The 15,536-nt window shown below is 41.6% G+C and overlaps 1 protein-coding gene across 1 annotated transcript in view; it reads right to left on the bottom strand.

Annotated features, from left to right (window-relative positions):
* Positions 1-15,536, bottom strand: part of p3h2 (prolyl 3-hydroxylase 2) — a 63,518-nt gene that overhangs the window by 6,556 nt on the left and 41,426 nt on the right. The window contains exons 2-5 of the mRNA XM_084355948.1: positions 10,182-10,334; positions 8,990-9,179; positions 2,882-3,013; positions 602-729 (exon numbers count right to left, since the gene is read on the bottom strand). Coding sequence (XP_084212074.1) covers positions 602-729; positions 2,882-3,013; positions 8,990-9,179; positions 10,182-10,334 — 603 coding nt within the window. The remainder of the gene's footprint in view (positions 1-601; positions 730-2,881; positions 3,014-8,989; positions 9,180-10,181; positions 10,335-15,536) is intronic.

Here is a 15,536-nt window from a genome sequence, read left to right on the forward strand (position 1 = left end):
CATCCAAGAAATACAGCAAACAGCCGGCTGCCTCCCGTCTCCTCCTCTACACTCAAAGTCATCGCTTTTCCTCTCCAGTCTCTTTCGCTGTATGTCTTCTTCCAGTCCCTTAGACTCTCCCCCACAGGGCCTGCTCATGTTATTGTAATACATTTTCCACTCAGTTTTACATTAATCGTCCAAAACTCATTCAAAAGTCTCGAGCCAGGCTTTAAACACAAAATGGTCCTTTTAGTGTCAATACACTTTGAGATCTCATTTTAAAACAGTTTTTAATCACCTATAAGGTAAAGTCCAAAAGTATATTGTTGATGTTAAAAGTTCCTAACCACTCCACAAATCTGGAGCTTGGTCTACTCGTTTTTATCTGTTAATCTTTCTTTTACAAACTCTTAATTTCAACCAGTGTTTTGTTGTTGTCTTGTGTATGCCTTTGCTTTTACTTTTTGTACAACTCTGGTGCAAAAGTACAATCCAAATAACCTAGATTATTCAGCCAGTCGTTGACAATGATCCTATACCTTGTATTTATTCTACATTTCGCTCTCAGCCTCCAAACCAGCTACCTCTCCCCACCCCAATGATAACAACGGATCCTGACCTCTCTCGGCTTGCAACCGTGTCCCAGCTTCTCTCTGTAGTAATCCACGTTATCCACGAGGGACTCCTCTCCCTCGTGGAACAACAGGTAGGTCAGAGCACACTGGAGCGCCTCCTCCAGTCTGTTCACTGCAGAGAGAGACAGAAAACAGCTTGAGTGGTTAACATTAGAGCATCCATACCTGATGGGTCCCGACAGGCCGGGCTGGGTTGTCACAAAAACCCAACGATGGGTGGGGGTTCGGTCATGTCAGTTGACACGTGATAAACGTATAGATTATTTAAAAATTTTTACTTCCATGTGCTTGAGCAATTCTTTTCATGGTCATCTTCACATGCATGTCTGTAACCAGGGTAAACAGACAAGCTGTAAACATGGTAACAACTAGGTGACTGGACAACAAACTCAGCTTCACTGAGTGCTTCAGTTTACATTAACTGCATATGGCCAACTCAACTCGGTTGTGGACATAAAAAACAGAAAACCTGTCGAGTTTTCAGACAGAAAAACTGTTTTCCAGTTGCAGCTGGCATTTACTCTGTCATTTTTGTCTTTTATGTATGTGGAAGGTTTTTTATTGATTCAGCACGAGGGGAACACTGGTCCAAGTTTCCAAAAACGTGGGGCAATAAATAAATAAATCTTGAATGAGTTTTCGAAGTCTAGCACACTCTGACAAATTTATGAGTTTGTTCCCACTGATTAACAGGTGGCGGTGACGCACCAAAAGGAGGAAGACCACAAGCTTAAGAACATGGAAGCAGACAATACAAGATTGGAAATGTCACCTCACACTCACTTAAAGGTCTCGGCAGGAGGAGATGAGCTGCCTTGAGTGTCCAAACTGTTTTCTACAGAGCTGCTGAGCATCGACTGGATGACAAGTGTGTTTTGTGTGTGTGGAAACGTATCTATCACGGTTGACATTCCAACACCATTACCACAATGGAGCAAAAGCTGCACTCAGGTTGACATAGTGGAAAAAGCGTGCGCGCACACACACACACACACACACACACACACACACACACACACACACACACACACACACACACACACACACACACACACACGGTCGTCAGCATCAGGATGTCAGTGATGAAGTGGGACAAACATACAGCAGGACTGTCCTGTACTGCCTTCCTGCGCTTAACATATACAAATGCAAACACACATTTACATGTAGTCATCCAAACAAAGATGCACAAACGCGCAACACGCACAGTCTGCTCTACACTACTGCTGTTTAGTGCGCGTGCACACACACACACACACGCACGCACACAAACACACACACTCTTTACTGGCTTGTAAAGGCGCAGGGTTATCCAAAGACTTCCTGTCTTGGCCGAGGCTGAGGCAGCGTTTCTGCTGCTGTCAGCTGTGTGTTCCCAGGTCAACGAGAGTCTGGAGATTTGCGCTCAGTCAAACAGTGAAACGTCACTGTGGATTTATTTAGGAAACTTAAGCAACTAAAGCACAATGAGAGGCTGCTGCTGGGTGATGGCAAACGTCCAATCCGGCAGTGTGGTGTGGAGCCACAGAGTGTAACACACAGCAGGCCGCAGAGCTGCTAGGTGTCAGAAGACTCAGATTACTGACGTGTGGCGAGCGGTGACTGACATGGATTTCTGGTTCTGAAAATGAGAATGTTGATACTTAAGAAAGGAAAAACCCTGCTGCATGTCAGGCACTCCACAATCTGACTCACTGAGACACTTTTTGTAAACTCAGGTAAAAAAAACATTAGGCTTACAAACACACCCATCAGTGGCTGTAGGAATCATCCTGCTCCCCCAGCGTGTTTGCACAGACTCAATGATCTACTTCACTTTATTAGAGCCACATGCTTATGGGTCATTAAGTATAATCTGGTGATCTCACAACCATTCAGCACACTGTCTCTCCCAACTAGGCTTTGTTTCTGTGCCAACACCGTCGCATAAATGAGTTTTCACTCCTTCACTACGGGCTTGAGACCATCCACACACACACACACACACACCTGAGAGACATCAGACTGGATACACCCAAATCAAGATTGCTCAGACGCACAACACACGCCAGATAGTCATAAATACTTGTTGGACAATGTGAACCTCCAAAGAGGGTGCGGTTAACTGTTGATTGACTCAGCCTGTCTGCAGCTCTTTGTGGTCGCCAGGGGTTCTTGTATGTGCATGTGCTTGTGTGTGTGTGTGTATATATGGGTGTATCCTTCTCCTTTGTTCATAATTAGACAAATTGTACTCGGACTGTGCTACACAGAGCTCAACTCACCCTGGAAGTAGGCAAACTGTAGGTAGTCGTAGTGCAGAGGCAGGTAGTTCTCCATGGGCGAGAGGCGGCCCGGCCGGTTGGCGAGGTCTCGAACACACTCATGTTCACAGTGCAGCACCTGAGTGAAGTGATCTGGAATTAAATGGTTTCAGATCATCAACATGACTGTGAGATAATGAGATAATTAGTCCCTTGGCTTCTTATTTGGCACTATGTGAATTCAAATAATAATTTCATCTCAAAGGGCTCTGCAATCGGAGCAGCTTTCAACTCTCTTTATCCTTTGACCTTTGATTTGGATTGGAAAAAAACTCATAAAAAACTTTAATGGGGGAAAAAGGAAGAAACTTTACAAAGTGCCTCAGAGGAATGATTCCTTTGGCGTAGATGAAAACCTTTTCCATTGTTGGATTGTTAGTAAAACAACATTTTGGTCAGTCACACAAACAGGTAGTTCAAAGCAGTAAATGATTTTTCGTCAAACACTCAGCGGCCCCCAGCTCCCATTAGACTGTTTATACTACAGCCACAGTTTGTTATGTGACCTCACTGCTGCCCCTTTTGACTCTGTGTGGTCTGTTGCACATTTAATGCACTGATGCAATATGGCCATTATCACAGAATGACCTCATGTCCACAGTTATTATATCTGCTGAGATCATCAGCGTGATATCAACTCACTCCGATTTACACGCTTGAAAACCAGCTGAAAATAATTAATGTCTTGCTAGCTTTACAGATGTTAGTCTACTAGAAACCAACAGGGCAGATACTGAATCATTACACTGATTTCCTTTGACTGCTGATGAACCGGTTTGGCATCAAGGCCTGAAGACAACAGACAATCTGTCACTACAAATCGAGCGACATCAATTTGCCGATACAGATTTTATTCGTCTAATGAACATGAGAACCTAAAGACTGGGTGTAACCAGATGGTGAAAATTGCTCTTAAGGTGCATCAGTGTTGCTCCCTGTTGTCCAGTTTTAGATTCATCGGAACACGTAATTTATGGGGGAAAAAACGTTGCAATGACTTGATGAGCTGTAACAAATCAGATAAAACTGGTCCAACATGATGTCAAATAACTGTTGTTCCCTTTTCAACAGCACGGTGCTTTCATGTCTTTGTTGTTCCTGAGGTGGCGATGAATCCTGTTGTTTGTTGATCCTTCAGGGAAGACAGATTTCACAGGGTGCTGCATAACGTTTCCTGATGTCGAGCCAGCAGAGAGGATGATTGCTCCTCTGTTTGTGTGTTGGGAGCGTGAATGTATAGTGAGGTCACTCTTGAGCAGCTGCAGCGCTACTCTCCTCACCCTCACACAGCAGAGTCGTGGTCTGTTTCAATCTCTTCAAGAGTCTCATAGGAGCGGACATCAGAATCGCGCTGTACTGTAGAGGGAGTCGACAGGGTTTCGGATTTCTCTTTTGAAAATCAAACCACTACACGAGGAAGTAATTCCAGGAGATCCTTTCTCTTTTATTAAACTCACATAACAGATTATATTACCCTCAAAAATGACATACATACATCTCAACACAAATAAACACCATAATCACAGGCTCTACTCGAGCGGTGCTATGGAAAATAATTCTCTGATTTTAAGAAAAACAAAGCACGGCGAAAACTAATTAGCCTTCTTTTCTGTGTTTATGCAACCAGGCCATACATATTTGAGACAAAGCATGCTTGTCAGCAATTAAGCTGCCGCTACTGGACAAAGCTCGCCTCAGTTTCCAGGGAGAAAAGCCTGACTCGTGTCAGAAAAAGCACTACTGACCACTGTTGATGTATGTGTGTATAATGGTGTAATTATGATGCTGCTGGCGGTGGAGTTTTGCTGCACATCCCTCCACATCAAACACGCCTGACTCTCTGCAGGAGCACAGTGAAGGCCCTTGGACTTCTGTTGCCCGGCACAGTTGTAAACCCAATGAAATAATAACAGGGTAGATAAAATATGAGTTTATTTATGAAGCGCATTAAAACTGTATGAGTAATGCTTATGAAATAATGGCGAGGTTCTCCTCTGCCAGCTTGATGAATGCCAAGTGGCTGCTGGGCTGAGCTGTCTTACAGTGACCTCTGTTGTTCAACTGCTCTGTCTGTTTAGAGAGCAGCATTTTTTCCTCAGTACAGGCAGACATTGTCGTCTTATCTTGCTTGTTAATCAAAATAAATAAAACAGTATACATTAAGTCGTTTAAAAAAAGTTTGAAAAGGTTGTCAGGTGGTGTGTTCAGGTACTAGGAGGAAATTCTAACCTGAAACTTTTGTAAAACCTGCAAAACAGATGTGTTTTCACAAGCCATGACGTCAGAAAAAAATCTAACAGAACAATGGGAAACACAGAGACAGAAAAATTTAAAAATAATAACGAGTTTGTAGCATTAAGAAGATTGAGGACGAAGATGAGTCATCATCACCTCTCCCCTATGCCGATGGAAAGGCAGGTGAAGTTACATATTTAACACAAGTCTATCTACTTCAGTCGTTTAGGAGAATGCTGCAACACTGTTTTGCTGTGACGCTCCAGAAAAGTTTTGAGGACTACTTTTGTTTTGTGAAAACTTCCCCTGTTATTTCCATCAGCGTGACGGTGAGTGGATAATGATTGGATTTTTAGTTTTGGTTGAACTTATCCTTTCGGGAAGCCTCTGAACAAGAATCTGAGAGCACCAAACTGGATGGAAAAATACAATTTTCAACAGGAATTCCACACAACAACATTTACAATTTGCAGAGAATGAGCGGAAACATAAAAATACCAGATTGTTTCTTTATGAAAAGACGCCAAGAGAAAGCCATCAAGTCCCAGTAAACGGACGAGGTCAAGTGAGGTTAAAGAGAGACAGAGAGGAGGAAGAAGAAGAGACAGAGGGTGGTCTTGTAGTCAGTCAGTGGAGTTTCTCAGGCTGCTCTCCTGGCCCTGGTTCAGACTGTTTTCTTGGACTGTCGGAGATGGTAATTGAGCCTACCAAATCCTACAAGCTCTCAAGTTTACAGCAGCGAATATCACTCAGTACATCCGCATTAACTGGGGTTTGGACCGGTATTCCTTTCAGTTATTTAAGAGACTGTGTGCAATAAATCATTACATTGACTAAGTGAGGAGCTAATTCTCTAGTGTAGAATGTTTTCTTAACCACAGTGCATGCCTTACCTCCAAAATCAATATATTGATTTGGGCAGTGAGTCAGATCAACAGGCTCTGGTATGTGCCATGAGTCTTCCACACCTCAATCTTAATGGCATCAAAAGTAAGGTTTATTGATCCTCAAGGGTCTGTAATGTGGTATAAAGAGTCTTCACCTGATAAAGTATTGTCAGTGATCAGACAAGTTTACTCAGTAAAACGGTAAGTCCTAAAATCTGTAATGTGTGGTGAATTCAGAGGAACTGCTCCATTCTTTTTCCAGCTAATTTAAAAAACCCCAGTGCTGCGGTAGACCACAGAATAATGAAAAGCTCATGGACGCTTAAGGGACAAAATCTTGTGCCCTGCTCTGAAGCCTTCGCAGTCAGAGGTTTACTTGCACCTTCTTACCTCCAAGAAACTCAAGCCAATGCACTGACATATGAATCTCTGTATTTAAACATGTGGAGTGCCAGGAAAAGCTTGGCGACTGATGAAAACAAATATTGATGAACTAATATCAAGCTTGACATGGACCAACAGTTCATACTTCTGTTTTACAAGTATATTTGAGCATTTGGGGCCTTTTTTCAAACATGGTGTTTAACAGTGGAGAGATGACAAGACATGAAGAAAAGAGAGGAGGAATGAAATGCAATAAAACTGTGACTTGGGACTAAACTGGGGAAGTTGCGATTACGGTATATGGTGTGCTTCCATACACAGTCCACATTTCCAACCTAACATCTTGATAGAATAAAAACACATATGTTTGAGTGCATCTCTGTGAGACTGCTGATACGTATGGCCACGCGCCAAAGGTCGCTCAAACAATAAGGGGGCAGCATATTACCAGAGTTACCACTAACTGATGCTCACTATACTCTTTGCTGTCTTTGCTAGCTGATGCTAGTTAGCTCAGTGTTAGACAGTGTTGGTGTTGACATCGCAGGCAACATAATCAGACTCCAAGGTCGACAGAGGCCAATTTGACGACAGGAAATTTGAAGTTTTATTTAATTTTTGTTGAGTTTATAAGGCAATGCAGCTCGTCTTAGTTTGGTAAAAGAGAGAAACTTTAATTCAGAAGCTGAATAATTGTATTTCAGAATGTTTAATTTCTCAAAATTTTGTGAGCCTATTATGTTTATTTATTAGATCAAAATGCAAGAGAGGCCGTGAAACGTAGCAAACTCGCTGCTCACGTTCATCCCCCAGCTACAGCTATGGCTGGCTGGAGACTTCAGGTACAAAATGGTATTACGTGACAGGAAGGGCCAGGTTAATTTTTAATTTAAGTTTAAATTTAAGGAAAATTCTAGCTATATCTTACAAATTCCTCCTTTTAATATGTGTTTACAGTAAACAGCATGGTTATGGATAAAACTTTAGGGACCTTCAGTAATGTGGCTGCAATCACTCATCGGCCCTTTGACCCAGTGCCAGCTTCCAACCACTTCCAGGCTGCTGCCAGGGAGATTTGATCACCTAGTGAGCGTGAAGGGTGTTGTTTGGCCTTGTCTAAGCTTCACCAGGCTCGGGCTCACGCAGTGCAGTCAGACGTGTTGGTGGAACAGCCATGATCGGTTGATAAAACGCTCCACACACTAAACAAACAGTCTCTATCCTTTCATCTAACACTGTCATGAATCTTCAAGACTTTTCTGAATCAACCCAAGACAGGGATTTCGTGAAACCACTGTCAGAGGGTTTTGTGTCTATAAATCAACAATATGTGTTTACAAATCAACAAGAAACACAAGGCGGGATTTCTCAGAGGGCGAAAATCCTAAACATCTGGGGAAGATTTTAATTTGTTGCAACATGTAGGAGGGGGTCTAGTATAAAGCAGTTCACACTAGCACTAGCATTGTTATGTGCACTACACGCCCAGGGACAACAGTATTGTACACTGACCCTCTTTTAAATAAACCAATAAGTAAAAAAGAAAGCACTAACATATCCAAATAGGCCACAGTAAATACTGAAAAAGCTTTGAAAACCCAGTCGAACCATGATGGGTGTCATCATAATGTTTACATCGTCACTGCATGTACATGAGGGTTTAAATTACTGCCAGCTGTCATTTCAACATCTACTCAACACGGACATGTTTCTGTGGATGTAGCACAGAAAGAGGTGTAAATGATTTACAGCACAACCTACACAAGAAAGTCCTGGTTCTAATTAAAAAGCTTACAGTGTAAATAGTTAATCATCTCTATGATTTTGCCATTTGCAAAGAACATATTCAGCTCATTACATCAATAAATCATATCCAAAATAATGTAAGCCTTTTCTAGTGGAGACCTAAATAAAAATATTAACCTCATAATGAGCACAATATGGGACCTTCAAAGGAGACATGTTATGCTCATTTTCAGGTTCATCATTTTATTTTGGCTCACTACTAGAATAGTTGTACATGCTTTAGTGCTCAAAAATCACACCGGTTTTTCCATACTGTGCGGTGCAGCAGCGCTCCTGCCTCTTTAAGGCTCCAGCTCCGAAATATCCAGTCTGCTCTGATTGGTCAGCTCAAACATGCCTGACCCAGAACCATTGACAACAACAGAGCAGCTGTGCTAAGTGAATTTTTACATGCCAAACTAGCTGCTAGGCATAAATTACGCAAATGAGTGATACGGTGATGTAGCGCAACGTCACAAAGTCACCGAATTATAGGCGGGACTACTGACAAGGCATTTCAGGAGCAGTGATTTCTGTGGGAGAGAGGAGCTTCTGTTGACCTTTTTAACTTCCAAGAGCTTTGACATGCACAAGAACAAATATAAAACATTGAAGGAAAGCGTAAAAATGAAAAAGCATAATAGTTCTCCTTTAATGCACCCCGGCTCTTATCAATGCCTCACTTCAAACGTTTAGTTATTTACTCACATGCACCACAGAGACATGTTTTGAGGATAAATGGAGGATAAATCTTAATCTTTTGACGTTTGGTTCTTACCTGATATGACTTCATAGAGGCTGTAACGGTAGCGGAGGTAGTCGTAGCCCTCAAATCTCTGCGGCCAGTGACACAGGGCCCGACACTCCACGTCTGCTTTATAGTACTCTGTGAGAGCCTCCTCAAACAGATCGATGGCTGCTTCATACTCGCCGCTGTTGTACAACTTCACCGCTGCTGCGAAGGAGTGCTGTGATGCAGGAGAGAGGAAGGATGGGACAAGTTTTTATGACCTTTGGTGTTCAGAAAAGCTCTTTATGGTTTGTTGGTGTATTCAAGTATTTACCTTTGACATTTTTATATTAGCAAATGTTTATTCACTTTTACCGTCAACAACACACAACTGTAAGTAAACCTGTAGCCAGTTCATAAAAGGCTTTACAAGCCCCCTGGTGCACATGAGGTTTCCTGCAGCAGCAATGATCATTTGTGTGAGATGAACAGAGAGAGAGGAGGGTGAATAAACAGTTGCCAAGATGGATTCCTCCTGTCAGTTCTTTAGGAATTCATTTAAAATATGATGTAATAATAACATGGAGTAAAAGCCAAAAAAACCTCAAATGTAAAGTACGTGCATTTACATTAACACAGCACAGAGCTATTTAGGGATAAGTGAAGAGAAGCCACAGTGACACAATAACTTAAATTATTGGTAATGACTGAAGTTCAGTAAAGTTTAGTGGTAAGTAGCTTTACCCAGAGGGTGCTGTAGGAACTTGTACAAGCCTGACCTTAAGATGAAGAGAGAATGTATGGGCAGAAAGAGGAATGAGAGAGGGGCCGGGGAAGGGTGAAAAACTGTAAACAAATCAGCGCACAAAGGATCCCAAACTCTTCTGCATTCAGGGCTTCACCACAACCAGCACTAAAAGGCCCAAATGGGTTTCCAGTCATTAAACTGCAAGGGCCATTAACACAAAGGCCTGTTTCATTCAGTGACAACAGTTTTTACTTTTCCATTTAGGAAAGAAGCAACGTAGAAAAAGCGGCCAGACATTTTGGCCAGGATTGAAAAAAGATGGCTGACAGGTAACAGCGATGAGATGCTCAGCCAGAAGCATCAAACGGGATAAAAAAGTAAACGGACAAAACAAAACAAAACAAAACAAAACAAAACAAAACAAAACAAAACAAAACAAAACAAAACAAAACAAAACAAAATCACCTCCATCTTCATGATTTCTCATCTTACCTGGTGAGGCCGGGCTTCTCGATCCACAAAGTGCTCCACCTCAACGCCCTGCAGGTCTTTGTACTGCTCCAGGTCCTGACCCATCTCCACATGTTCTGGGTTGGCCTGGAAGTAGGTGTGAGCCGCCGCTGCTGCCTTGTCCGGCTGCTTCAACTAAAGAGACACAGAGAGAAGGAAAGGGATAAGATAATTAAAGAATAACAACTTAAACTTGACTATTAAAGGCACAACTTCACCTGTGTAGATGATGTAGTTAATTAAAATGAGTCATAACAGGTCAACTAAGGCGGTGGTGTGGTTTCATGTTAAATCAGTCCATTCATTGGTGAAGAAATACGTGAAACTAGATTCTCAGAATCTAATCAGGAACAGATGGACAGGCCTCATAATTAAAATATGCTAAGAAATGGACAAAGTTCAAATGTTACTGACTCCTTAAGTTGAAATGTTTTGAGGGGATGAGGAAAAACAGACTGACAATCTGCAGATGTTCTTCTGAAGGCTACTCGCCAAAATACGAGGGTGCATTCAAGTCTTTCCTAAAACTCAGTTCTTGGCTTCTCATTTTGAATTAATTTGAAATAAGTAATATTAATGAATTTGATTCATCTAAACAGAGTAAAAGTGAGCAGATTTACAGGGGCGCACTGTTCCCATCCACTTCCTGTCTTTATTACAGTTAATGTGACTGATGAGGCACATGAACTTTATGGATTTTGGGAGTACAAGAGTGAAATAATCACCACAGGCATCCCATCGTTTTCTTAAGAAATATATCTAACATTAAGTCCGTAGGAAAGAGACAGTTTACTGTTAATAGCTGTGGGCAAAATAAGACTGACTGTGGCAGGGAAGTGTGTTAATGAGTGATACTGATACAGTGCAGACCACGTCCAGTGTAAAGGACTCAAAGATAGAAAGGATGAAAAACAGCAGCTGTTTTATATCAGTGTTGGCAGCTGGTTGACTGTAAAATGTGCTGTTTCTGTTTGGGTTAGTTTAAAGTGTATACTTTATGTTTAAAGAAACAAAGTGGCTGTGTGTAGCAGTTCATTCAAAATATATTTTTATGGTTTGGAGTTTTAATTTGCACAAATCAAGACCACACAGAAGGACTTGAGAATAAAAACAGTAGAGTGTGCAGTGACAGACCAGAAGCTGGGAGGAGCTCTTGATTTATCTGATATCTCTGTGTTTGTGTTGTTGAACATCATAATTATGGTTTCTCCTGAACCATCTTTTCAACATAAGAAAAACAACAGTGTCCACATCTGGGAAGAGCTGTTGTGGCTGATGGGTTAAGTACTGGACTCTTACCAGGGAGGAGACTGAGGTCTGGAACATTGTTATACTGCATACTTATTATTTTTTAGACTAAGCCGACTTATTATTTGCTGTTGTTTTTCAGTTTTCTGTAACAGAGATGTTTTAGGTTAAAATAGACCCTTTCACAATGTGTCCCACATGTTAGAGGGAGTTGCACAGCTGCAGAATTACAGAAATGTGATTGATTATTTGCAATGACAGTCCTGCACGACAATAATTATGATGTTCCTGGAACGACAACATCCGATTGTGCCGGAGCCTATTAAGCTCTACAAAGCAAAACCGTAAAGATAATTATTTATGAATCTGCCAATCACTTTCTCAATTTGTCCACAGAGACGTCTTCAAATATCTAAAACAGAGAAAAGCAGCTAATCCTCTTACTGGAGAGGCTGAAACCAACGAGTCATGCTTGAAAAATTGTACAATTCATTATCCTTTTATCGACTATTAGTTTCAGCTGTAGATCAGATGTCTGTCAGAATTTGTGATTTCATTCTGAAAATAAGAAAGGAAATGGTCTATTTCCAGTACAAGATCTATTTGAAAAAAGCCCAAACTCTAACAAAAACTGCTACATTTAATGGACATATCGCCCAAGTGACAACCACCTCTGGTCGTAACATCTTCCTGAGGTTTCTAGCTTCATGTCGAGGCAACGCAGGCGATAAGAAAAAAAAGGACCCTATACATTACAGTACATCAGTTAAGACTCTTTCCTGTAACATCAGAGGCACGTAAACATCGACTCTCTGGTTTCACTCAACATACAACTGCTGTGGATCAGCAAGAAAAACGCAAAACTCAGAGAAGGTGCAGAGAAGAAGATTGCAGATGTCTGGTGGTGGAGCGAGCGTCTTGTAGCTTTAGGATGCTCTGTTATCTTTTAAAAAAGACATTATTTAAAGAGAACTCAACCATCAGAACATGTCTGGTCCCTATCAGATAAGATCTTAATCACACTCAAGTTCCAACATGGGTCCAGTTTCCCTTTGCTATATCCTCACAGGAAGAAAAACACCTTGCACAATATCCCTCCACGGGTTTGATTCATCACACAGGTTCTTGAACTCACAGCCAGTTTGTACACTCGAGAGGAAAACAGTTGAAGATATATGATGCCCTGTGACCTTTGTTGCTTGCCTTTTGTCTTTTTCCAATTATTCTCTATCGCAAAAAACTCATCATGAATAAATAATCCATAAAAAAGTTGAGTTATGTTGTGTTTGACAGAGACTGAACTGGGTAAAAAGTCAGAGAGAGAGCAGGAAACAGAAGGAGGATGACATGCCGAGAAAATTAAAAACAGACACAGAGAGGTGAGAGGAGACAAGGCTGGAGACAGTGAGCGTGCTTTCTTGTGAAGGGCTGGATATCTTGTGTAGAAAAATCAACTCAGTCACAGCATCGCAGAGAAACATCTGACTGCATTTGTTTAAGTCCTTCATGATCCCAACAGGTGCAAACGTAAAAGCAGAGCACAGCGTTCACAGCGTCTCAAGGTCAACAAAGCCTGGCTGCCAAAAACACAACTGACTGAGAGCCCATCTATCTTGACACTCAGCTCCAGCTCATGTTTTCCAGAGAAAGACAATGGAAATCTTTATATTTTGTTGTTTTCAAGTGAAGAATAAGCAAGATAAAGATCAAGAATTCCCACATTTATCCAAGAGCTGAGAAATCTGTAGTTCAAGAGTACAATGATCCACCTAGATACAAAAACAAAGCACTTTGTGTTTTCTACGGGGGAGGCAAACGATTTCCACAAAGTCTGCACAATACATAATAAAAAAAACAAGCTGAACTGCTCTGATAGAAGAAGCAGAAGTTCTCTTTCCCACAAACAACCCACTTCTTTATGAAGAATGACTCCCCCTGTCAGACAGAACTGGGTCTCTTTCATGCGGCAGCAGAAGAGGCAGGAGAGAAAAGCCCAGCTGGACATGCTTTGTTACCCCTGAAAGGCCAAAGACCTAAGTGGCGTTGAGTGCATTCCTGGTCAGATCACCTGGCTGGAGCCACCTTGAGAGACAGCCTGACTAACCAAGGGAGGAAGAGAGCGTGGGCCAGGTGAGGCACATGTTAGGTCTTGTGACAACTGAAGAAAGACTGAGTATTACTGAGTGAGAGCAAGGCCAGAGTTCACATAAAACAGTTCAGATAAAACTTCATGTTTTCTTGCCAAATAAGGTTGTTGATATTTTTTCTGAGAAAAATTCATCAAACACGATGTGAAAACAAAGTTGTGGGTCTTACAGGCAAACCCCTCCCCTGAGACACTGCATCAATCATGTTGCTTTGCGGTGACATTTTTTTTCCCACATGGGAAATATGATGCCATGCTTTTATATTTTCTAATGCAACTACAGCTACTATCAAATCAATAAAATGTAGCTTCCTGAAGAAAGTTGTCTGTTGAGTCTGGTCTCCAGGTCAGACGCCAACCCAAACCGTATCTCTCTGCAGGAAGTTACATTTTGTTGCTTTAAACACACAGTATGTCGTTTCTGTCTCTCAATCAAAACAATGAGAACAAAAGACACGGTCCGATGACACCATAAAGTAGGATGGGATCATGGGAATTACTGTTTTTTTTTAAAAATCAGAAACGATAAAAAATCTTTCTGATGCTGCAAAAAACTGCAAAAATGTAGGATTTCTCTGGGTCTGAACATTGTTGGAAACATTTGGGATGATGAAACACAACTCACCCAAATAAATAAGAAGTGTCTTGCCAGTTTTAGAGATTTTAATGCAGAAAAGTTAGATATCTTTAAATGTAGATCAATATTCAGCTTTCTTACATCAGTAGTAGTCTGATCTTGTACACATTATATTGCAAGAACTTTATGAAATATGTAGATATAAATCACAAACCAGAGTACACCAAAGACTCAAATGCAATGCTTAAGCACGCAGTAAAACATGGAGTGCATTAAACAATGATGCAATCAGCGTCAGTGTATGTGAGGGAGGATTTTTCCTCTAAAGGATGGCGCAACCTCCAGCACACGATCCAGCTCTATCATGTGTCCTCCACTGCTGCGTTCCACACAAAGTCGACACAAGATAATTCAGGGAGGACACCCTCCTTAAAGGATTTGTCGACTTGGCTTTTCTGGATTTGATAATTATCTGTTGATATGTTTCGTCTGGAAAGATCACAGTGGGCGGGGTGTCACAGGAGGGAAGAGGTGAGGGGGAAGTTAGTCTGGTCGCCTGCTTCCTCATCCTCTTGCCTCGGCTGCCCTCAGCCCCTCGGGGACAACCTGGCTCAGGCCTGAGGGTCAACTGGAGGAAGGAGGGAATTTCTCCAGTAGACCATCCCAGCACAAACACAGCTGTGCTCAGCCACTGCCAGATCTATTGTCCCGAGACTAGACATCCCAAAACCTTGAACAAGTGAGTCTCACTGTATTTTAACCCTTTTATCATGGAGTTTCACTGTCAAGGCTAACATTTCTATCAGATATAGCACTTTGGTAAAGCCAAAGAGTTAAAGTAGTTCTCTAGAAATTACCGAGGATCAATAATATTAAAATGTCCAGCAGCCAAAACATTAAATTTCATTGGCTGAGCAAGAAAAATCCTTCCCAGGAGTTATCTGGAACGGTAGGAGAAACAGAAAAGAAGACAAGATCTACAGTGTGTTTCAGTGCAGAGTCACTCTGAGGTGATAATGGATTTACAATAATATTTACCAGCACCTTTCTTGCACATACAAGATGGTCACTGCTAGTTTATGGAGACAGATAATTTAAAATGGAAGATTTCTGGGAGTTGAAACACTTTATCAAGCTGTCAAAAACCCAAAGAGGGTCCAAGCTCGGAGATTTTGAAATAAAAACACATGCTCATACATCAAACTGAGCGAGTGAGCGGTTAAAACACCCCCTGAGGGTGACAGAGCACAAATCAATCATGGGTTTAAAGTGAGACTGCCATCAAACTGAAGAGTGTAATGGAAAACAATACAGCCTGGAAACATTAATGTGTGGGTAAATCAACATGACTCGTCTCTCCTGTGTC

Source organism: Pagrus pagrus, assembly GCF_965226575.1.
Source record: "Pagrus pagrus genome assembly, chromosome: 6".
Taxonomy (NCBI): Eukaryota; Metazoa; Chordata; class Actinopteri; order Spariformes; family Sparidae; genus Pagrus; species Pagrus pagrus.